The sequence below is a fragment of the Coptis chinensis genome, chromosome 1 (genome assembly GCF_015680905.1).
Source record: "Coptis chinensis isolate HL-2020 chromosome 1, ASM1568090v1, whole genome shotgun sequence".
NCBI classification, from domain to species: Eukaryota; Viridiplantae; Streptophyta; class Magnoliopsida; order Ranunculales; family Ranunculaceae; genus Coptis; species Coptis chinensis.
The window spans coordinates 3,717,278-3,743,497 of record NC_141456.1 but is presented as its reverse complement, the minus strand read 5'-3'; the positions used below and the strand labels follow the sequence as shown (position 1 = coordinate 3,743,497).

General features: G+C 39.7%; 1 protein-coding gene across 1 annotated transcript; it reads left to right on the top strand.

Moving 5' to 3' along the window:
• The first annotated feature begins 9,414 nt into the window (after nt 1-9,414).
• On the top strand, nt 9,415-10,494 carry LOC147521414 (uncharacterized). The gene has a single exon (XM_086565658.1). The coding sequence runs from the start codon at nt 9,415-9,417 to the stop codon at nt 10,492-10,494; it is 1,080 nt and encodes a 359-aa protein (XP_086421784.1).
• The last annotated feature ends 15,726 nt before the right edge of the window (nt 10,495-26,220 follow it).

Sequence of the window (26,220 nt, the reverse complement as noted above, 5' to 3'; positions counted from 1 at the left end):
GAAAAAGTAAGCAACTCTTTGAAAAGTCACATGTTTCGAAAGGACACACCATTTTCAACATATAAGCAATCGTTTCGAACCAAAGCCTATTTGAAAGGTTGCACCTTTCGGCATGATACATTGTTTTCAAACCAAAGGTGCACATTTTCGAAAGGTTGCACCTTTTCGCATAATGCAATGTTTTCAAACAAATGCATCATTTTGAAAAGGTTTTTCTCACATTACGCATCGTTTCAAAAAAACCCATTTCATCTTAAGTGGGGGTAACTTGGGAGACAAACTACTCATTCATATTTAAATGGATTTGAGCAAATCATTTTTCTAACAGAAATTACTAGCTTGCTAACCTCCCTTAAGGGGCTCCCACAAGGAGTCGAATCGAAACCGCAAGCATAAACCGAAAAGCATAAGCAAGACAAGACAAGATGAGCTAAAGTTAGCGGAACGTGGGGAGACTCCACCGAGTCGGCGCCACTTTAGATCTGTTGCGCTGTAGCCTACCCCAAAGCCCGGTCGAAGTGCTATCAAGCCGAAGAAGAAACTAATTGGTTTACGGTGAAGCGGTGAAGGTCGAGAGCTTTTTCACGAATCACGATCTTTCCTTCACCATCCCTAGTCCAAGGAAGTTTAACCCCGGCGACGCCTTTACATAGGGTCTTGAAGAGCCTAAGCACCCACTCCCCGCCCTTACCGATTCGGTTTTCTGGCGAAGAGCTAGCCGACAAGTAAGAAGTCGATTTATCCGCTTCAAGGGCGAAGTCAAGTAGCCGGAGCATAGTTCAACAGCCATGCATACAAAACAAAAACAACAAAGAAGATACCGCGAAGTTGCCGAAAAGTCGTGAATAATAACCGCTCTCTTGCAAAGAGGATAGAGGTAGATTGCAAAGAGGGCGGTATCTTTGTTTGGTCGTGTTAAGGTCGATTCGAGAGCATGTGGCACCATCTTTTCGACTTTGTGCACCCGACCCAATGCTATGCCTTCCACTTGCGTTATGAGCCATCGTGAAGCGAGAGAAGAAGATCAAGAGAGACGCACCTGCTAGTCTTAAAACAAAAGACGGAGAAGAAGACGATGAGGCGAGGGGTTACGGATGTAGAGGCGACGTAAGGCGAGGTTGAGTATCGGATATAAGACCGCAGCTTTTCTTCGTCTACCCGCAGCTTTTCTTCTTCCGAACCTACGGGTTTGGATGAGTCTCTCCGTTATCTTTTATTTATACTTTCCTTGCTGGGTCCGGTCTTTACGCCGTTTGTATAAGTCTTCCATCCAAACCGACTTAAGATGGGAGACTTCGGTGATAAGAGTGAGAGGTAGTCTTGATAAGATTTCGAAAGTAAAACATCACCGATAAGATTCACCTTGGTGTTTGCAATGAATGGGAGTTTCTAAATCGGTGAGCTTTCCCCTACAATTTCGAATTCAATCGGTAAAGGCATGTGCATAACAACGACTTCATCTTTGCTCACGTCCCTCACCTTCTATTTATATTTTTTTCAATTCAAATGCTTAAGGGCCCAAACCAAGGTCCAACCAACAATTCAAGCTAGAGAATCATGTCATCAGGTCATGTGCTCACGCCACTAAACCTATATAAACTTGAAAGGCCATTCCGGATGCCACCAATGCATTTCTTTTTCGTCTTCAAACGGCTAATGCACGACACCGCGGTTTTCCTGTCACAATGGTTTAATACTTTGGAGAACACGGTGGTGTTTTCTTCTCTAAGATTTCTGCTAAGTATGTATTTCTCTGTGTTCATCTTTTAATATATACGCTGGTTCAGTGTTTACGTCCGTATGTAATTCTGTTTAGCCAAACCGACTTCATGTGCAAGACTTGATGATAAGCCTTATCCAATCCGGATTTATTTTAGGAGTCCTAGTTTCTGTAGTATTTTCACGTGACATCTTCTCGTTATTTTGGAGATATATCGATTTCCAATTATTTCGTTTCACGATGCCAGCCGATTTATGTTCGTTCCGTCGGATAATTCGCGGATTTTTCTCCACAGTTTTCAACGGCCTAATCCTCGTATTGCTATTCCGGTGGTATGCGTCATCGACATCACTTTTGCCTTGTTACGAAATACGTTCGGTATAGTTTTCGGCACTCAATTTCTTTTTTAATATTTTCGCCCGTATTTGATTTATGTGCATCTTTTATTCTATCTATGCGTTTTCGGCCGTTTTTTCTTTAACTACGTCATTGCGTCCAATCCACGTTAAATTTCACATTTTTTCATTTCCGCTAATTCCCGAATTTTTTTCCGATTGTCCATTTTCTTATCGTTTACGTTCACACGACACTTTGTTATACACTCCGCTTACTCTTCTTTGCCATGTGAACTTTGTTCCGCGACAAAGAAGGCGATTTCGACCCCACCTACGTGGCAAACGCCCATTAGTAGGGGTCTCTATTTTATTCATTTAATCAACGGGGCTAAAGCCCACCGCAATATCATGGATCAATGTACAGGCCCATTAACTCTCATGTGTCTAAGGCTGAACCTTAGCCACATGGCTTGCCACACTAATATACATTGATTTATGTCCAGATTCATTTCTTATCAAAAAGATAATTATCAGTTGACAGTTATATTCTATCACAATTACTCAAGACACAAGATTACTTGAGCTACAAGGACTCTCTACTCTACCTATATAAATACCACATTATTTTTCATAAGGAACTACGTGGAAACTTGATCCCTAGAGCATAGATCTTGGGTACGTAGGCAGCCATTATTTGGTTCAGTTTCATCTCCCCCAACATCAAAATCCTCTGTTTCTTAGTGCGTTCTTTACCATTGCTCTCGTTGTGTTGAAGCAGTTTATTGCCGAAACATCCTCCATTAACAAGTTACAAGCTTTTTTTCTTAAAACTAAAAACTAAAAACTAAAAGTAAAGACATGGAAGTAAATGAAAAGTAAAAGTCAAGGAAGTAAAAGCTAGCTAACTCCCAAAATTAGCCTCCCTTTACATAAGAGAGCCTTTTTCTCTTCTCCCACGTGAAACACTCTCCTCTCATTTATTTTTCACTTATCCACAACTAACCCCCATTTGACACCTTTCATTTTTTTAGATAATCATCACCTAAATCCAACCAACTCATTAACTTCATGCAAGGTGTCAAATTTGCACCAATTATTTGCACCTTTGTCTTGACTTGCATGATGACTCATCAAATCTTATGGGCCCGCCTAGTGGGTCCATGTGCGATCATCGATGGCAGTCCGGTCTTTTGGCATTTTTATAACTTCCGCCTATTTCGTAGAGTTAAATGCGATCGTCGTCGGGCGGTCGCTCGTCGTCGCGATTCGAGTCCCGGTTCTAGAGATATGAGCCGGAAGTTTTGCTTACGTGCCGCGTAATCCCGTTTATTTGGATTACGTACTATTTGAGTCTTTTGGGCTTTAGTCTGGATTTGTTGGGCTTCACATGGGCTTGATCGGAAGGCATGTATATACTCCCTATTCCGTGCTTAAATGCTGCCTTTATCATAATTTTTACATTAGTTGCTCCAACCTAGAAAAAGCATGAAGATGCGATTATTTCATGATTATTAAGCACAAAATTAACCGAAATGTTATGTCTCTACAAGTTTTTATAATATAGTTTTGGGTGCTTATTAACACTCGCATAATCAAATCAATTTCTCTTATCAATTAATCAATTACTTTTCTTATACACCCACCCTTTAGTACCTCTCCACGATTTGCACTCCACACATTTGCCAAATCACACATTTCTGTGTGCCTCTCTCCCACCGAATACCACAATATCATAGCCATCTCTGGGCTTTCATACACATATTTCACAGCCTCTTCGGGCACAAAAACTCAGGTCATTCATGGCACATTCAATGAATACCATAGGTCATTCCCGCCACATTCAAGGAATACCTATCATATCACTAACGGGCCATTCATAGCGCATTCAATGAATGCCCTGGGTCATTCCCGCCACATTCAAGGAATACCCAACCCTACATTCCCGTACACTCAAGGAATACAACTAACCCGCAAGGCGAATACCTTAGTTCCTCTCTAGGGCAGTCCAAACAATCTGGTCATTCATGGCACATTCAATGAATACCCGGGTCATTCATGGCACATTCAATGAATACCCATTTATAACGCTAACGGGCCATTTATGGCACATTCAATAAATGTCCACCTAACATATGACATCATCAGTCATAAAACTCATTTCCAAAACTTGAGGCGTAGAGAGTTCTAAAAGGGTGCAGTAAATTTGTTTACGCATTATTGAACTTTATTGCATATATTATTTTAGAGAACGAAGGAGTATCTTGTTTCTTGTACTTTTGGTTTACGCGTTATTAATTACATGGATATCTAAGTGTCATAGCGTTGTGTATCACAAAAGATTGACATATCACAGAGTAGTAAATACACGTACACAAGTATATTTAGAAAGGTCTTAGCCTAAAGTCAAACATGCTAATAATCCTAGACCTATCCTAATAGACCGAATCATAATCCGAGGTAAAAGTCAAATTTGGGTCAACTTGTCAAAGTCAACCCTGGTCAACAGTCAAAATCAACCTGCCAATGGTCAACAGCAGTCAACCAGCCAGGTCAACTGCAGTCAACCAGACCTAAACTCCTCTAACCCAAAATCCCAGAGACTAAGGCCCAAAGTCTAAACTTAAGTCCAAAAATGAAAATCTAAAGTTTAAAACATCTAAGCCCACATGCCATATTCCGGTCCAAGCCCAAGCCCAACTAAAAAGAAAACAACAGCACGTTTTCTTCTCCTTCTTCCTCCTCCCTTCACTAGCGCCTCCACCACCTATGCAGCCACCACCGGCCATCTATATCCAATATGAACTCAGCGGTTTGGTTCCTGGAGAAAAACCCCATGTACCTATACTAACAATTCGTGATTCCCTTATACTGTGAAAAATCGCTTTTTACGCCATTAACATTTTGTAAAGCTTTAATCGTCCCCTCTCCAGCACCCAATCAACCACCAACAATCCACCTCAACCCAACAACAATCTCACAACCAAATTCAAACAAAAACAATAATTCAAACAACACCAAAACTCAAGACGCCATTACTGCTCTGCAAAATCTTCGACATCCCCATCTCACGACACCAACAACCATCAACCACCATCAATACAATCAATAAGACGCATAGATACTTATCTAGTTCTACCAAGACATTTACAGTAATCATAAACAATTTATGTATTCGTTTTATTTCAAAGGATTGGGGCAGATGTTCTGTAGACAATTTCGAACCAATGAAAATAGTAGTTAAACCACATAATTTTGATTGGAAAATTTATAATGTGAACCCAATAGGTATTCTCCAATCTCTCCACATACATACAGGGTGAGTAAACACAAAAACTTAACATGAGAAGTAAAGTAGAAAACTGATAGCATTATAACTTTGTCGGTAAACCCAAAACATGCTGCAAAAGTAATAAGAGTAAGAAATTTCATGTTTAAATGAATTGAGGTATTCTCTACTCACTTGTAGCGCGCTCCAACTATCAGCTAGGTCTCAGAAAAACTTCCTTTTCTCTGTCGATCAAAAACTTTTTTTTTTTTTTTTTTCTTTCCTCTCTATAAAACTCTCGCTGTGTTTTTCCCAAAAACTCTACGTGAGAATACTCCTTTTTTTATGTTTTTAAAACCTCCCCGAAAAACAAGGGTTGAAACTTATCTACTTACTTACGGGACTTTTATCCCTAAGCTGATAGTTATCATATATTTTACTTTATCTATTATCATTATTTTTATTTTTATTATTATTATTATTATTATACTAGGAAAACAAAATAAAAAGACGGGGTGTTACAAATTCTCTTTTGAGTTTTTATTCAAAGGAAGCTCAAATTGATGAAGTATCTTTTTGAAGGTTGAGGAAGCAGGATGACCAAGCCGTTGGTGCCATATCATTGGAATAACTCTTTCACCAATATAGGCTTGAGTCTTGGGAGCAATGAAAGCAGAAGGTAGAGTAGGTGATGAAGTGGAGAGTGTGATAGGATACAGTCCATGCCTATGGGGCCCTTGGAAAAGAATCTTCTGTGACATGTTGTCCTTCACATAGAAATGAGATGAAGTGAAAACCAAGGAACAGTCATTATCATATGTGAACCTATGCACAGAAAGTAAATTTTGTGAAATTTGAGGAACATGCAAAACGTCCTTTAGTACTAATTTGGAATTTAAATCTTGGGTATGGATAGTAATATTACCAGTATTGGCAATGTCCAAAGATTGACCATCTCCAACTGTTACTTGATCCTGTCCATGATAAGCATGTGGAAACTCCAGGTTTGAGTAGTCTGCAGTCATGTGATTTGAAGCTCCACTGTCAGCATACCAATTAGAACTTTTTGATGATGAGGCCTCATTTATGTGTGCAACCATAGCTCGTAGTTGCTTCGGTGGAATTTTCCCTTGATAAGCATAATTCATCCTATCAAAGCAGTCGATAGCATAGTGTCCCAGTTTTCCACAAATCTGGCACAATGGCATGTTACCATTATTGAACCCTTGACCTATCTGAGGTCCATTTGCTGGTCCAGACTGATAACATTTGTTGTTGTTGACACTACCATTTCCTCCAGTATAGTTTCCACCATTATAGCTTCCACCAAGGTTCCCACCATTATAACCTGAGTTACCGCCATTATAGTTGGTATAACCTCCTCTATTATAGCTTCTTCCTCTACCATTTCTACCTCTTCCATTATAAGCACCTCTGCCATTGTAATTTCCATTGGAATTACCCCTTCCAACTGCATAAGCTTGTGGAACTGCAGTAGCTTGCACCAGAGTTTGATGTTGTTCTTCCACATTCATCTCTTCATTTAACAACATCCCATGTAACTCGTCCAGAGACACATCCTCCTTTCTGGTTCTGATTGAGGTACAGAATGGTTTATACTCCAATGATATAACTTTTGTAGGGCTGTTAACAGCTTGCACCCATGCTAGCCTTATTGAAGTGGGATGTGGGTTCTTCAAAAGTATGACAACTGATTATAACATTGTACCAAAAGTTGAACATTGTGCTTGTATCGTTGATCTGTATTGCAAGTCAGGACGGTTAAAAGAAGTGTACTAGTTTATAACTAAGATGGAGATATAGCCCAATGTTGTTATTTGGGGCACGTTATTGAGTGCTTGCAGGATTCATTTGAATGTAGAGCTTGCTGAGTGCTCAGTTAAAAAACTACTAGTGTTAGAACATGAGAACTCATGCAATTATGTCCTCCTTTCTAACATATATTCTAGCGTGGGGAGATGGAAGGATTCCCTAAACATGAGGGACTTGATGAGAGACAAGGGATTGCAGAAGACAGCTGCATATAGCTGGATAGAATTGGATGACTTAGTACACAAGTTTCTCGCTTGAGACACGTCACATCCAATGTGTGAAGAGATATACAGTGTTGTTGATGGGTGGGGATTAGGTTTGCAGTTGACTAGTTATGTTCCAGATTTAGACTTAGAGCTCTCGTGATATGGAATTTGAAAACCAAGTCCCGTTTTACTTGCGTTACATCATTAGATATGGTATGTCACAATTTATTATGCATGAAGCAATAATGAGAAGCAGGATGCTCAAATTGCTAACGATCTTAACTTTGGGCTTTGCCCTTCAGTGAATAGCCAGAGGCGGCGAGGCCTCATTAACAACAAAATGAGTGATTTAAGATCAGAGAGTATTATCAGAGTTCTGGTACCAGCTCGATGTTTCGACCAAATATGATCAAAACATTAAGTGGTAGCGAAAGAGATGAAGAACGTAGAAAAATAGTGAAAAAGCGATAGTGATCGAGAAAATGATGAGACTGTACCTTTTGGTTGCCTACATACCCAAATTATCGATGGGATCAAGTCTCGAGAACGAAGTTCTGTATGAAAAAGTAGTTTGGTATTTATATGTGTAGAGTAGAGATTTCTTGTAGCTCAAGTAATTGTAATTGAACATGACTCTTAATTGATGATTATCTCTTTGATACGAAACGAATCTAGACATAAATTAATGTACGTAAGTGGCAAGCCATGCGGCTAGGTTTCAGCCCTAGACACATGAGTTAATGGGCATGTACATTGATCTATGATATTGCAAATTGGGTTTTAGCCCCGTTGATTAAACGAATAAAGTAGAGACCCCTACCAATGGACGTTTGCCACATAGGTGGAGGTCGAAATACCGCCCCCTCTTTGGCATTTGAACAAAATTCATATGGCAAAGAAGAGAAAAAAAAATCAACGTGGAAAAAAATATAATGAGAAAAGAATAACCAGAATGAATAACCAGGAGTGGTGTGAATTTAAACGAATAGTTATATGTGAAAATGTAATGTCGATAAATATACGTGAATCAATGTGAACTAAATAATTTCAAACTAATTTATATGAGGATGCAATGTAGTTAATTGATCTGAGAGAGGCTGAAGTGAGAATTGAAATAGGTGGCACAAAAAATTGAAAAAGAAATAGATGACAAAAACTGTATCGAAATAATTACGAAATAATAAAGTTGACTTGGACTATGCAGGGCAGTAGAGGATTAATGAACTCATGTTCGAATTGTAGTATGAATTGGCAAAAGCAAAGAACATGTATATTAGTGGATTAGTGGAACGTAGCGTGAACAACAAGAAGTTAAAGTTATACTTGGTAGAGAGTGAAAAGACAGAGTTCTGCGAAAATATATGTGGGAGAAGTAAGAGAAGGCACGGGTGCGCCCTTGGCCAGGCAAAGTCGAGGGTGGGGTGCGCTCCATTGCCTGAAGGTTTGTCAAGGCAAGAGCGCGGGTCGCGCCTTGAGCAAGACTAATATGAGCGCAGGTGCGCCCTAGTCGGTGTTGACATAGGTTCGACAGATTCGTATGTTTTCTATAAAGGAAAGTTTCCAATCCTTTTAGAAACAAGAGACATGAATATGCACTCATGTTGTGCTATATAAATACCTCTGTAACACAAACCAAAATTAATCAAGTAATAAACTCTTCTTATCCTGTGGACGTAGTAGGTTGCCACATTGGCACCGAACCACTATAAATCCTTGTATTTTGTCTCTTTAATTAGGTGTTAAATTCTACATGGTATCAGAGTGGATCGTTTAATCTCTCCTCTAAACCAACCTAAATAAACAAAACACTATGACAGATCCAAAGTCTGCTGTTACAACAGAGACTAATTTTAATCCCGGTTGGAAGCTGTCATCAATTCTTTTGAATGGAACACACTATATATACCTTGGTCTAGGGCTGTTTCGCTATCTCTGGGTGGCAAGAGAAAATTAGGATTTGTTAATGGTACAAAGGTGTGTCCTGCCATTAATGATGCCAAATATGAGAATTAGGTTTCCAATTATCAGCCTGTTCGATCCTGGTTGCTCAATTCGATGGAGTTAACCATTGCTGGAATTTTTACTTTCTCTGATTCTGCAAAGGAGATGTGGGATTCAATTGAAGATTTATATGGAAACCAGAACAATTCTGCCCGTGTGATTGAACTTCAACTCGCAATCAGTGTTTTGCAACAGGGTGAGAAAACTTTTACTGAACACCTTGGGAATTTGAAGAAATTGTGGGATGAGTTAAACATATATCGTCCACACACCACAGATGCTAAGACTCTTTTGAAACAGGCTGAAGAGGATAAAATCTTCACAGTTTTTCGTAGTCTTAAACCAGAATATGAAAATCTGGAAAACAATATTCTAATGGAAAAAACCCTTCCATCACTTGCCGCTGTTTGTGTAACTATTCAGAGAGAGGAAACAAGGAAGAAAACCATGAACTCCGAGGTAAAGTCCTCAATCTCTGAATCTACTGTATTACTTGCAGAAAATGATTTTCAAAAGAAGTCACAGGGATTCGAAAAAGGAAAGGGAAAAAAGGAACCGTCTCACTGTGATCATTATGGAAAGAACTGGCACACCAAGGACCATTGTTGGGAATTATATCCACATCTGAAAAAGGAAAAGGAACTGTCCAAGAAAGAGCATGCCGCAATTGCTGAGACATCAATGTCCAACTCATATATTAGTCATCAGTTGAGTCAAATTCTCCAACAACTCACTAAGTCCATGTCATCTAGCAAAGGTCAGTCTGTCTCAACTCATGTGTCAGGTAATTTACATGCCTATTTTACTATGCCACAAAATAGTAACTCATGGATAATTGATTCGAGGGCTACGGATCATATGGCTAATTTCCCTGCCTCCATCCATAATTTTGTGTCCAAAATGGAAAAACATAATATTTCCATAGCCAATGGCTCCACCGTTCCCATTCTAGGTAGTGGTCAAGTGGATTTTTTTAATCAACGTCTCAAGAGTGATGTTCTAGTTGTTCATTCATTCCCTGTTCAACTTCTATCTGTTGGAAAACTTACCAATTCTTTAAATCGTGATGTCATTTTTTTTCCTAACTCTGTCGTCTTTCAGGATCAAAAGTCAAAGAGGACAATTGGTGAATGAATTTATTCCAATGGACTCTATTTGTTGAAGTCACATAAGAAGGCGTGTCAAGCTAGTGATTTACTTGAGAGTCGAATTTTGCATAAAAGACTTAGGCATCCATCTAGTCATGTCCTGTCAAATTTGTTTCCGCATGTTTCTTTAAACTCTGATGATGTTTGTGATGTTTGTCAATTTTCTAAACAAACACGTTTATCTTTTCCAAACTCGAATTCTGTGTCAAATAAGTTGTTTGAGTTAATTCACTCTGATTTATGGGGACCTGCTTCCGTTAATTCTTATGATGGCTATAAGTATTTTGTGTTGTTTATTGATGATAAATCTCGTGCTACATTGTTATATTTGTTGAAATCTAAAAATCGAGGTTGTGGATCAGATTCAAAGATTTTCATACTATGATTACTAATCAGTTTGGTGCAAAAATCAAGATGTTTAGATCTGACAATGGCACTGAGTTTTGTAAAGATCTATTACCTGAGTACCTTCGTAGCCAAGGGATAATTCATCAAACTAGCTGTGTTAGCACACCTCATCAGAATGGCGTGGCTGAAAGAAAGAACAGACACCTTTTGGAGACCACTCGTGCTCTTATGTTGGGCATGAATGTTCCTAAGTAATACTGGTCTCATGGTGTCTTAACTGATGTCTATTTGATTAATCATCTTCCCAGTCAGGTTCTTAGGTTTAAATCCCCATTGGAATTGCTCAAATCTAGGCCGCTGGATCTCTCTCATCTGCGAGTGTTTGGGTGTGTTTATTATGTGCATCAGCAAGCTATTCATCGAGATAAACTTGATGTTCGGGCCACTCGATGTGTGTTTGTTGGTTATTCTACCATACAGAAAGACTACATATGTTACAATCTGGCGACAAGAAAACTGGTTGTCTCTCGTGATGTCCGATTTGTGGAATCAGAAGCTTTCTTTCACGATTCAGCTGCACCTGGGAATCGGTCCCAGGGGGAGTGTTTGGCAGATTTGGCACCTCTCCCAGCTGTTACGGTTGATTTGGCACCTCTCCCAGCAGTTGGTAAAGGCATTGTTCCTGTCCCAATGGTTGGTGAAGGTATAGTTCCTGTCGCTGAAGAATTGGGCTCTACTTAAACAACGGTGCGAGCGCGCTCCCAGACTGAGCAAACTGAGGGCGGGGCGCGCTCTGGTGCTCCACGACCTCTAGTAGATGAGGTGCTGGTGCACTCTAGTGCTCCTCCAGCTCCTCCAGTTTCTAGACAATCTGAACAAGAGAGGTGACCTCCAGTAACTTTCAAGGATTACTATAAATCTGATAGAGAACTGCATCCTCCAGTGACTCACAGGAATTTTTATTCTTTGCATGATGTTTCATATCCTCTACAGGAGTATATAACGTATGCCAATATCACTTCTTCTCATCATGCTTTCTTAAGTACAGTCGATGACGTGCAAGAACCCAAGAACTTTAGAGAAGCTAACTCTCGTCCAGTATGGAGAAAGGCGATGCAAGAAGAACTTCGTGCTATAGACGAGAATAAAACTTGGGATATTGTTATGCTATCGTATGGAAAGAAAACTATTGATTGTCGGTGGGTGTTCAGAAACAAGTTCAACAGTGATGGTTCCTTAGAGAGGTCTAAAGCTCGACTTGTTGCTAGGGGATTCACCCAAACTTATGGTCAGGACTACAAGGAGACTTTTGCACCAGTTGCAAAGATGAACACGTTTAGAGTCCTTATATCTCTAGCTGTAAATCAAGACTAGAAATTATTTCAGATAGATGTGAAAAATGCATTCTTATACGGAGATTTTAAAGAAGAAGTGTATATGAGCATCGATTAGTATGCAAGTTAAAAAATGCTATCTATGGACTTAAACAATCTCCACGAGCGTGCTATGCCAAGCTCAGTTCTGTTCTAGCTATGACCGGTCTTAAGCGGAGTGATGCTGATCCTTCCTTATTTGTTAAGTCTAGCAAGTCAGGCTTGGTTGTTGTTCTTATTTATGTTGATGACATTGTTATCACAGGTAATGACCATGTCGAAATCTCTAAGCTCAAGGATCTACTGCACAAGAAATTTTCCATCAAGGATCTGGGTATTATGAAGTACTTTATTGGGATTGAAATTGCTTATTCAAAAAGAGGCATATTTCTCAATCAAAGAAAGTATGTGTTGGACCTTTTGAGTAAAGCAGGAAAGCTAGGGGTAAAACCAGCTGATTCTCCAACTAACAGTGGAGCCAAGTTGGATCACACTGGAGATCTTCTTACTGACATTGGTTAGTATCAGTGATTAGTTGGTAAACTAATATATTTAACTATTACCCGACCATATATTTCTTATGCAGTGAGCTTGGTTAGTCGTTTTATGCATGCTCCAAGGACTCCACATATGAATGCAGTTTCTAGAATACTGCAGTATCTGAAAGGGTCACCAGGCAGAGGTATTTGGATGCGGAAAAATGGGCATACATCTATTACTGCTTATACAGATGCTAATTGGGCAGGATGTCCAGTTGATCGGAGGTCTACTTCTGATTATTGTACCTTTGTGGGAGGTAATTTAGTCACTTGGAAGAGCAAGAAACAGAATGTAGTGGCTCATTCTAGTGCAGAAGCTGAGTACAGGGCTATGGCTTCCACCACCAGTGAAATCATATGGCTTCGCGCTCTTCTGAAGGATTTGTGTTTTGGGTTGCATCTGCCAACTACACTTTACTGTGCACATTGTTGCAAATCCGGTGTTTCATGAGAAAACTAAGCATATTGAAGTTGACTGTCATTTTGTGCGTGAAAAAGTACAGTTTAACATTGTCACTACCTCCTTTGTTCGAAGTGACCATCAGCTTGCAGACATTTTTACCAAGGGACTTCCAGCTTCCAAGTTCCATGATATTCTCTCCAAGTTGGGTTCGTTGGATGTCTTCTCACCAACTTGAGGGGGAGTGTGGGAGAAGTAAGAGAAGGCGTGGGCGCGCTCTTGGCCAGGCAAAGTCGAGGGCGGGGCGCGCTCCATCGCCTAGAGGTTTGTCAAGGCAAGAGCGCGGGTTGCGCCTTGAGAAAGACTAATATGAGCGCGGGCGTGCCCTAGTCGGTTTTGACAAAGGTTTGACAGATTCGTATGTTTTCTATAAAGGAAAGTTTCCAATCCTTTTAGAAACAAGAGACACGAATATGCACTCATGTTGTGCTATATAAACACCTCTGTAACACAAACCAAAATTAATCAAGCAATAAACTATTCTTCTCCCTCATCAACAACAGTGGCAGAAGTGGTTCAGGGTATAAACTGGAGAGAATTCTCGGCAAAGGTCTCAGACCTCATCAACAACAACAAATGGCATATCGCAGCACCTATCCAAGAAGTGCTGTTGAAAGCGGGCATCGAGGTCCATCACCTCAACCCACCAACAGGAGAAGAGCACGATACCAGAATCTGGAAACCCTCTCATGATGGGATGTTCACAGTGAAACAAGGGTTCGAGGTGATTAGAAAAAAAGAAAACAAGATCAGCTGGTATAAGTGGGTGTGGGCTCGTCATATCCACCCCAGACAAGCTGGCCTAGCTTGGAAACTGATTCATCGAGTGGTCCCAACTGATGACAGAGTGCAAAGAAAAGGAGTCCATCTTGCTTCGCGATGTAGGCTCTGTGGGAAGGAATCAGAAAGCGTGAAGCATATGCTCTGGGAGTGTGAAGAGGCTACGGCACTGTGGCAATGGGCTTCGTCTTACTTTGGAGTAAAGCCCTCAGGCATCACCTTAAAAGCAATCATGGAGGCAGGAAGAGGACACGCCCGGATAATGGAGGCGGCTCACGGAATGTTGCGGCTATCCATATCATAGTGCAACTATGGAAAGCTCGTAATAGCATTTTCTGGGATGATGGGAAGCTAAACCAGCAAAGGATAAAATGCGAAGTCCTCAAAGGGGTAAGCATCGCTGGCATCCTTCTATCGGGGACGATGAGCAATTCTGCCATCGATCTTCAGATTCTACACCAATTGAACATCAATCGAAGAGTGCGACCGGCGAGTAAAATCAGGGAAGTGTCTTGGATCCCTCCTGATATAGGGGTAGTCAAGGCTAACACAGATGGTTCGGCAATCGGAAATCCAGGAAATGGGGGTGCGGGAGTCATTTTTAGGAGCTATACGGCTGAAGTTCTGGGTACATTGGTACAAGGTCTAGGGGTCACTACAAACTATGAGGCAGAAAGTTTGGCAGTGGTATTAGCAGCCGAAACTGTGTGGAAAAAGGATGGCAGAAAATCTGGATAGAGAGTGACTCTATGGCAGTTGTTTTAGCATTCCAAAAAGGAGAAGTCCCATGGTGGCTGAGAGCACGGTGGTATAGAGCATCAAGGATTACTGACTGGAAAATCTCACATACACTCAGAGAAGCAAACTTTGGGGCAGATGCGGCCGCAAAACATGGATCAACTTTGCAAAAAGGAGAGATCTATTGGAGTCCCAATAGACCCCCTTTCATTAGGTCCCTAGAATGTCCTCACCGGACTTACTACAGATTTGATTAGAGTCTGTTGTAAATCCATTTTGACTGAGTTGTATTCTTTTTTACCAATTAATAAAACATCCTACTTGCATGCAAACAAAAAAAAAAAACTCTTCTTCTCCCGTGGACGTAGGTTGCCGCATTGGCACCGAACCACTATAAATCCTTGTGTTTTGTCTCTTTAATTAGGTGTTAAATTCTACAATATATATTCGAAGTAATAAGCGAGAAAAAAGATAGAAAAAACTTAAGTAGTGAAAGATATACAAGGGTGAGTGATATGGTGTGGCAAGTCATCATGCCATGAGGAACTGGAAATCAAGTTTCGAATCGGTGGAAACGTTTATGCAAAGACAACGAAAAGGGAAAGGTTAGTATTATTATTCGTTTCTGAATGATGATGTGTGTGTGTGATGAATGTCTTATGAAGTAGTGGGGTGAAAAACTAATTGGTGCATATATTGTTTGTGGGAAGAGTGGAGAGAAGTAATATGGGCGATTTAATTTTATTAAACTATGGGAATCGAAGGCAAAGAAACTAAGGCTAACTATTGCCCATATTTAATTTTATAGAGACCCATTTGGAAGCCCATATTTGGTCCTCAATTACCCGAAGTTTTCACGTAAAGCGAATTTGTTATTAAATTGGAAGGTATGTTATTTTCCTATTTCGGATGTAAATGGGAGTTCCTATTCCAAGAAATGGGCCTTAGCCCCCTCATTTTGGTTCAGTTATATGTAAACCCCCTGCTTACGGACGTACCCATAAAACCTCCCTATTATTCAAATCCAACCAATTAACCTCCCTACTTTCTATAATGGACGCAAATCTCGGTCTAATTTTTATCTCCACACTTATCTATTTCCTTTTTTGCCCTTCTCAATAAATAACCACCGTATGTTCTTTTTTTGTTGAGTTCGCTCTAACGAAGAAGCCAACGAAAACACTGATTTTAACTTTGTTTCTTTTACCATTGAAGAGAGTCATTGGTATTTGATTTTTATGTGAAAATACTCTTTACCACATACATCTTCATAATGATATTTATAAGCCAATGAGACATTTTAGGGAGTTTGAACCAGGGCGTTATTAGCACTCGATGATTGATGAGAGATCAGTAAATTGAATGGAATTTGTTTGATGAAATGTTTCTAGGAAATAAGTTGGTGTTTATTTGATTTGAAGAGGTTAGTGAAGTAGGAGATCTTGCATGGGAGAGAACGATCGCTTTAATCTACTCAAAAGTGATGGGTAAGGAGAAACCAAAGCAAATGCAGAGACAAAATTGGAGAGTTGAAATTGCAGATTTTGGGTTTAATCTCCCTCACCAAAAAATCGTTACATAAAACCTCCCTGTATGCGAACAAACTAACAATACACCCCTCTTTTCGAAAACAAAATAAATTGACAAAAATACCCCTAAAAACTATCCCAACACCACCGTAAACAACCCTAGCCTCTCCTTCATCTTTTTCACATTTGAAATTTTTTCCTCACACCATAAACCCTCACATCTCCTTACTCTCTCTCTCTATTTCCCGACACCACCATAAACTCTCTTTACTCTCTCTTTATTTCCTGACAAAAGATTACTCAAATCTTTTGAAATGAAAAAACTTGCAATTTACTTATTTTTCTTACTGTTTATGGTAGATTATTGATTGGTACGTGTACTTCCACCTCCCCAAGGAAGTAATGAAGCTAATTGGATGTTCTCCACCAAAGTGTCTATATTTCTCATCATTTGCATGGGTAAGCATCTTCCATGTAATTTAATTACTAAAGTTGAATGTGTAGTCTGTGGTTAGTTTGCATTCTTATGTTTGCAAACTAAATTCACAAAATCTCTGAAGATGTAGTATGTGTTTACTCTGCATTCTTATATTTGCGTAATAGTTTTAGTCTGCATTCTTAAAATCAAACCTTCAAGTTCTAGAAGAGATGGAGATAAAATTGAGAAAATGACTGCTCCAAAACCTATGAACAAACCAAATCTTGTTAAAATCAGTTAAAATTTTCATAGTTTTGCAATTTCAACTTTAGATTTTTATGTTTGTGTATGTAATAGTTTTACTATGCATTTTTATATCTTCGTAGTTGTTTTTACTCTGCATTCTTAAATTTGCATAATATTTTTTATTTGCTTTTTCATGTTTGTGTAATGTGTGGTGGTAATTTTACTCTGCATTCTTAACTTTGCATAGTATTTGTACTTTGCATTCTTGACTTTGTATAGTATTTTTACTCTGCATTCTTAAATTTTACTCTGCATTCTTAGATTTGCATAGTATTTGTACTATGCATTCTTAAATTTACATAGTATTTTTTAGGGTTAGTTAGAGTCGGTTTTTCAAAAATATTAGTGATACCCCCGCAATTGCAAGATCCAACGGTTCTGAGATGAATTTTTTTTTTAGGATGAAGAAATATGACCGTTGGATCACTCAAATGGGGGGTAACACTAATTACAACTAGTAATGGGGGTGTAACACTAATTACAACTAGTAATGGGGGTGTTGGAGTTATCCCTCACATGAGGAGAGAAACTGGAGCCGACGTAAACGGGCGAATTCGCATCGCGACAAGTCGAGAAGGCCCAGGCCAGATAGAAGCGACTTCTTCAGAGTTCCAGTAACATAGAGGCGACCAGCTTCAAAGTGGCGCCGCCAGCGCCAAACTTCCAGTCTTGTAGCGACTTCGGCGCCAGTGAAGCGCCAGCGCTCCAGTCTATTTTCGTGGGCTTGCTACAGTATCCGCGAAATTTGGTTTTTGGAGATAAAAACCAAAATCAAGGTTTTGGAAAACCAAACCAACAGAAAAACAAGTCAGAAGGATTGGAATCCAGACTAAAACAAAGAGAGATAACCTTTACAGAGATACAACCCTGTAAAGAGATAAGAGTGATCTAGTAAGGTGAGAGACTGAAAAGGAGAGATTGTAATCTTCCTTCCCACGTTATTAAGAACTGGCTCTTGTGGAAGTAGGCATCATTGGCCGAACCACGGTAAATCTTTGTGTTGTGGTTTGCCTTTTACTGCTTTACATTATTATTTGTTGTTGATAGTTGTTTAGCGAGTTGGGCATGTTAGTATAGGTTGTAGTTGATATTTAGATTTTGTCCGGAGTTGAATTGAGTTCACATACAAGTTATCTGTGTAGTGGGGGAACCGATTGGTATTGGTATAATCCCCAACAAGTGGTATCAGAGCCTTGGTTAGAATAGCCTAGGGTGTTATCCGAATCTTGGTTAGAGAAGGTGTTTTCACGAAATTCCCGAGAGAAGATTTGAGGTTAAATAACTTGTAGAGATGGACCATTCCGTGAACACTCGTGATGATGAGTCTGAATAGGAAGAACTACACCATCCGGAAAGCCAAGATGGAAGACTTTGCTATCTTGCAAGGACTTGGCACTTCCCATTGAGAATGAGGGAGTAAAACCGTAAAAGATCGATGAAATTTGAATGGAAAAGCTTGACGAGAAAAGCTATTGGGTACATTCGACAATGGATAGACGACAGTGTCTTTCACCATGTGGCCCAAGAGACTACAGCCTTCAGTCTATGGAAGAAACTCGAAGACCTTTATGAGAGGAAGTCGGGTGGAAACAAAGTGCTAGTCGTTAAGAAGTTTTGCGGAACCACGGTATCAAGAAGGTTCTTCAATGTCCGAAAGCATCTTAATGAAGTACAGAATATCATCAATCAGATGCATTTGATGAAGATCAATTTGGGAGACGAAGTTGAGGCTTTGTTTCTATTAGGCTCTCTACCCGAAAGTTGGGAGACATTAGCAGTTTCTCTACATGGAGCAGCCAAGGATGGAATTGTTACCATGGAGATGGCTACCACGTCTTTGTTGAATGAGGAGACTAGAAGGAGTGCAAGAAGCAGCTCTTCTAACTCAGAGGTCCTTTTCACAGAGAAACGGGGGAGAGGTCGAAGCAGAAAACCATCTCGTTCTAGAGGTGATGACAGAAGTAAATCTAGGGGTGAAGCTAGAACTCCTAAGGCAGAGAGGCAATGTTACTATTGTGCCACCAAAGGCCACTTCAGATATGAGTGCAGAACACTGAAGAGGGATGAGAAGAATAACTGTGTACATGAAGACATGGTGCAGAGGAACGGAAACACAGCGAGATACTACCGCGACTAGTCGGCGACCTAGTGGGAATTGTGGTCGGATGTGGTGTGTCTTTGTCTTAGTACCTCATGTCGAATCTGAGTGGGTGATAGATACTGAGGAGCATCCTATCACGCCATTAATCGCCGCGATGGGGATTCTTCACTACCTACGGTGTGGTGAATATGGTGAAGTAAGGATGGGTAAATGATGGAGTCTCAAGATTATAGGCATTGGAGATGTTCATGTAGAAACCAATGTCGGCTACACCTTGACACTCAAGGATGTAAGACATGTCCCCGACATACGCTAAGCCTAATTTTCGGGGGGAAATTAGATGATGATGGCTTTGTAAACTCGTTTGGTAACGGGTATGGAAACCCGAACCGAGGTTCCATCAGAAGCAGCCGAGGAAAGAAAACTTGCTCTCTTTACAAAAAACACAAGGCTAGTTTGTGTTTTAAAGCGAATCGCGCGCGAAGAAGAAGCTTCATCCGAGCTGGTGGCACAAGAGACCGTGGGTCACATGGGCATAAAAGGGATGGAAGTTCTTGCTAAGCAAAAAGGCCATGCCGGACATTAAAGGTACACATTTAAATACATGTACTCATTGTTTGGTAGGAAAGCAACACAGGGTGTCTTTCCAAAGATTCCGTCTCTCACGAAAGGACATCGTCCTTGAGCTAGTGCACACAAACTTATGTGGTCCTATGAGAGTGAAGTCCCACGGGGGAGTTTCGTACTTCTTGACATTCATTGATGATCGCCAAGAAAGATATGGGCCTATAGTCGAAGACCAAGGATGAAGTACTTGGCGTGTTTGAGAAATTCCACAAAGATGGTGGAAAGAGAGACGGGAAGTTGTTGAAGTGTATTCGCTCGGATAATGGGGGTGAGTACATTGGGCCATTTGAAGAGTATTGCCGAGTCATGGGATTCGGTCATGAGCGCACCGTTCCCAAGACACCGCAACGAGAATGGAATAGCGAGAGAATGAACGCACCACCATTAGAGAGGATAAGATGCATGTTATCTCACTCTAAGCTACCTAGAAACTCTTGGGTAGAAGCAATCGCGTACATACCGTGCATGTGATCAACTGTCACTAAAAGAAAGCCTCCGAATAGTGATTATCCGCAGAGAGTATGGTCGAGAGATGTTGATTATGGATACTTGAGGGTATTTTGCGGGGCATTTGTGCATATTCGAAGGATGAGAGATTCAAGCTTGATGACAAAGCCAAGCAAAGCGGCATTTTTCCGGGTTATGGAGATGAAAAGTTTGGTTACAAACTCTATGATCCGATTAACAAGAAGGTAATCCGAAGTCGAGATGTTGTGTTCTTAGAAGACCAAACCATAGCGGAGACTTTGAGGAGGGTGAGAAGCTTCTGAGGCTTTCACCAATGATCTTGTTGATTGAACCGAAGTTCCTACCGTGGAACGTCGCGAAGGCATTGAGAATGCAGAGAACCATGAGTTTGAAGGTCATGATGAGAATCCTATTGCTCATGATGGGATAGAACCTATTGGTATAGAAGATGCAGATGAGATGCATGAACCACCACCCGTGAATAAAGCGAAGTGCAACCTCCCGAGGCACCGCAGATGGGGAAAAAGGAGGTCCGACAGAGGGAGAATAGCTTCAACCAGGTATCCACCACATACGCGACGCATTACTACTATCGGATGGTGGAGAACCTATGTACTATCAAGAGGCACTTGAAGCGTACGCATAAAGAAAAGTGGTTGAAGGCCACATGACGAGATGGATTCTTTGCATAAGAATCACACTTACGAAGTTAGTTGAGAAACCGGGGAGAAAAGTTCTCAAGAATAAGTGGATATACAAAGTCAAGCATGAGGAGAACAATCCTCACCCCAAGGCACAAAGCTTGCCTTGTTGAAGCGGATTCGGTCAAAGGAAAGGAATTGACTTTGATGAGATTTTTCTCCCCGTAGTGAAGATGACTTCTATCCGGTGGTATTGGGTATGGCCGCAAGTATGAACCTAGAGGTTGAGCAGCTAGATGTTAAGACGACTTTTCTTCATGGAGACCTTGAAGAAGATGTCTACATGGACCACCCGAGAGGGTTTGAGGTCAAAGGCAAGGAGCACCTAGTATGCAAGCCGATAAAGAGCTTGTATGGGTTGAAGCAAGCACCGAGACAATTGGTACATAAAGTTTGACTCCTTTATGGCGAAGCAAGGATACAAGAAGTCCTGCTTCCGATCATTGTCGCGTTTGTTGAGAGATTTCGGATGGAGATTTCATAGTCTTATATTGTGTATGTGGATGATATGTTGATAGTTGGCCCAAACATCAACAAGATATCCAAGTGAAGAAAGACTTGAGTAAGTCCTTTGAGATGAAGGATTTGGGTCAAGCAAAGCAGATACTTGGGATGCGGATCACCGTGATGAGAAAAGAGTGGAAAGTTGTGGCTTTTCAAGAAAGCTACATTGGAAAGGTGTTGAAAAGATTCAACATGGATCGCGAAGCCTTGTCGGTTAATTGGTGGCGCCCCGCATGACCAAAGAGATGTGTCCTAAGGGTGAGCATGAGCAGAGTCGATGGAAAAGATTCCTTATGCATCCCGGGGGCGCTTTGATGTATGCCATGGTGTGTACTAGGCCGGATATTGCTTTCGCCGTTGGGGTTGTAAGCGATTTCATCAAACGGGTAAAGAACATTGGGAAGGTGTTAAGTGGATATTGAGATATCTCCAAGGCACTTCCAAATCATGTTTGTGCTTTGGTGGAAGTAAGCCCTTACTTGAAGGCTACACCGATGCGCATATGGCGGTGATGTTGACTTCGATGAAGTCCACCTCCGGTTATCACGGTTACTTTTGCGGGGGGAGTTTCTTGGCAATCAAAGTTGCAAAAGTGTGTTGCCCTCTCCACTTCTGAAGCCGAGTATATTGCAGCCACCGAAAGTGTTGCAAAGAGTTGCTATGGATGAAGAGGTTCTTCGACTAACTAAGGCTAAAGCGTAAAAACAGTTTGTAGTTCTATGTGATACCGAGGCGCCATCCACTTGAGCAAGAATCCGAAGTTTTCATTCTAGATCCAAGCACATACACGCATGCGTTATCATTGGATTAGAGAAGTACTTTCGAAGACAAGCATTTGTGTATCGAGAAGATCCATACCGACAAGAACGGGTCGGATATGATGACCAAAGTCTTACCGAAAGGTAAGTTTGATGTTTGTTGTGCTATTCCGGGAATGGCAAAGACACCTCCCCGCTGATTTGGCAATTGCATGGAGGTATCCCCCTCACCGCTCGGGGAGGGGAGATTGTTGAGTTATCCCTCACATGAGGAGAGAAACCGAGTCGACGTAAACGGTAATTCGGCATTCGCATCGATTAAGTCGAAGCGCGCCCTTTCCAGATAGAAGCGCGACTTCATTTCGAGTTCCAAGAACATAGGCGACCGCCAAAGTGGCGCCTGGCTCGGCTTCCAGTCTTCATTGCGACACTGGCAGAGAGTGAGCGCCAGCTTCAGTCTATTTTTCGTGGGCTTGCTACAAGATCCATGAAATTTGGTTTTTGGAGATAAAAACCAAAATCAAGGTTTTGGAAAACCAAACCAACAGAAAAACAAGTCAGAAGGATTGGAATCCAGACTAAAACAAAGAGAGATAACCTTTACAGAGATACAACCCTGTAAAGAGATAAGAGTGATCTAGTAAGGTGAGAGACTGAAAAGGAGAGATTGTAATCTTCCTTCCCACGTTATTAAGAACTGGCTCTTGTGGAAGTAGGCATCATTGGCCGAACCACGGAAATCTTTGTGTTGTGGTTTGCCTTTTACTGCTTTACATTATTATTTGTTGTTGATAGTTGTTTAGCGAGTTGGGCATGTTAGTATAGGTTGTAGTTGATATTTAGATTTTGTCCGGAGTTGAATTGAGTTCACATACAAGTTATCTGTGTAGTGGGGGAACCGATTGGTATTGGTATAATCCCCAACGGGGTAAGTCTAACTAACCCTATTTTTTATTTGTTTTTTCATGTTTGTGTAATGTGTGGTGGTAATTTTACTCTACATTCTCAACTTTGCATAATACTTTTACTTTGCATTCTTAGATTTGCATAATATTTATACTCTGCATTCTTAAATTTGTATAGTAATACAATTCTGTATTTTAAATTTTACATAGATGATCTTTGTTATTAATTGGTTTTATGTCATTATAACAGAATGTAAACGAGAATAGGCTATACAAGACATTTAGATCTTCGATATGAGGAAGAGCTTGTGGAAGCAATTGAGATAGCAACAGGAGCAAAGAAGGATTGTTTGTGCTTCATTGAGATTATCTGCCACAAGGCTGCTTGAATGGGGTTCCAGGGTCTCCGCTGCTAACTGTCGCCCACCTAATCCTAGGTGAATTACATGCCTTGGGAAATAATCGTCGTCTCTGAGCTTGGTTTAGTTTTGATTATATTAGGAACTTTGTTTGAGTAGACATATATGATGATACATTTGCTTGTTTATTATTGATCTACAAGTAGAACCAAGTTGAGTGGTTAATATGAAGTTTTAGTTTCCTTGAGTGTGTTTTTTTGTAATGAGTAGTTTAAAATTGGAGCTCAACATAGCTGACACATTTAATTAATCAAATCCCGGTGACATTTGCAGAAAGGTTAAAGGTTGTGCTAAATCTGGTGAAAGAATCAGGAAGCCAGATAACCTTGCTGCTTATGCCCAATTGTATAAACTTCTACAATTCGTGTTCCTGGGTTATTTGCGCCACAATTCCTAAATATAATAGTGAACTTGTGTTACTTTGCTTCATTCTAGATGTCACCGATACAAGATAAACTTCAGTGATTGTGTCTACATCTTGCATCTTCATAGAGAACAACTTTTATATTTTACATTTACATATATTCTGTCAGGTGTCGAGCAATTTTTATTACCAAAAAATTATTATGTAAATTTAAGTTTTCATAAGTCAAGTTACTATATAAATATAGATTTACATGCCATATATAATGACTATGTAAAAATACATTTACATATATTATGTTAGATATCAGGCTAATTTCATTCAACACGTAAAAAACCCACTTTCATGCCAAGCATCTCAACCACTTGAAGCCTTTTATCCCAAGCTGCAAAGTTGTCTGAAGAGTTATTAAGATTGCTGGCCTTTATAACATTAGCATCGTCCAAAGTCTCAGTAATTCTCCTGTAACCATCTTCTCACCGACCACTTATAGAAGATTATCGTGAAAGATGTCATGCATTTTGACATTAGCAGAGTTCATAGTTCTTTTCATGAATTAAGAAGCCGCAACGTAAAATTCTTATGCAAAAAAAAAATCATATAAAACTACTATGCAAAAATAGATTTGCATAGAAAAATTAGTTTGAAAAATTAAATTTGCATACTATGCAAAAATAAATTTACATAGAAAAATTTGTATGCAAAAATAAATTTACAGAGGAAAACTCATATGTAAAAATATATCTACATAGTAGAATTTATAGTGAGAATACATTTGCACACTGAAAAATTGAAGGAAGAAAGGAAAAAAGATAGAAGAAGAGAAAAAATATAACTATTTGTTCAAACCCACAAGTTGAGATGACATCATCAAGTCTATTAAATTAATTTGAAGAAGATTGAGACCCAATAATAAGATGAAATTAAAGAAGATCTAAAACAGTTGAAGAAAATTAGTTAATAGATTCAAAATCAAAATTTTCAAACAAACCAAGCTCCTGTCTAGAAAAAAATTGAAGGTGATTGAGAGAGAGATCGAACCAAACCTATCGAAATTGATTACTGATAAAAATCGAAGGTAATTGAGAGAGAGATTGAAAGTGGAAGTTTGTTTCTTCAATGGCGAAACAAGAACATCACTGTTTCGATGTTATTCAATCGGTGCTCTTCATTTTTATTTTTTTCTCGTAATTCTCGGTGTTCTTCAATCTTAAATCTCTATTTTCATATTCCCCCATATATGAAAGGGAAGAAAAGGAAACAATTTTGGTGAAGAGATTAAAATTAGACCGTGTTTAATTATTTTTACAAAAACAGGGAGGTTATATATAAACAGTTTGAAAATAGGGGAGTTTAGTGGGTAGGGGATATTTGAGGGTGGTTTAGTGTAACTGGTTCTGAATGAGGGAGGTGAGCCTCATTTCTTGGTTGAAATTGTCTGATGCCTTGACAAAATATATGTAAATATATATTTACATAGTAACTACTATGCAAATTTAAGATTGTAAAGTAAAAGTACGTACTAGGGGTGGGAATTTGGCCCTAACGACCCTAACCCGGCCCTGACCAACCCAACCCTAAGCCCTATAAAGCCCTCACAACTAAAGCCCTCATAGAGTTTAGGGCCGCCCCCGCCCTAATGCTTTCTAGAGGCGTAGGGCTAGGGCTAAGATTCTAAAACATAGGCCCTAACCCTAACTAAGCCCTAACCAAGCCCTAACCGCCCCTCTGTTTCATACTTTCACTATAAATACACATACCATAATTGTCCAACTCTTTGTTAAATATTTTCAATTAAAATAACATTGTCCTTTGTAATTTATCACTTACACCCAAGGGTACTTCCAATAACTTGTTTTATATAACAAAAACTTGTCAACTTAGCAACCATGAAGAACAAATGAGCACTAGCCTAATAAAAATAAGACTTTATTCCTTTGATCATCAAGTCAAAGTCCATAACTTATTATTCTCAATTTTTTTCTCACTTATTTCTTATAAATTATATTTTTATTCACATCCAAGCCAAGTCTAAAACTAAAGGTTTCCTTCCACACCATTAAAACAAAATCTGAGCGGACATTTGTAACATAGAAACCAAAAATACCCTTTGTCGAGGAAAAATGACATTTATAATCTCAAACCTTTCTCCATCACTTGTTCAAAAGCCAATATTTTCATTTCCATATACAAAGCTTGAATCACTTTTAAATTAGAAGAAGGGTAATATTATATTTGTTTGAATCTATTATAGAAATAATTTATGATATTACAAATAGTTTAACAACTTCCATGACCACTTAACCAAAACTATTATGTTTCTTCTTTATATCTATTACTTCTTCCTTTAAAATGATAATATAATTATTTGTCT

Excerpts from the sequence above, each read along its gene's own strand:
- LOC147521414 (XM_086565658.1), top strand. The coding sequence starts at position 9,415 with ATGGAGTTAACCATTGCTGGAATTTTTACTTTCTCTGATTCTGCAAAG.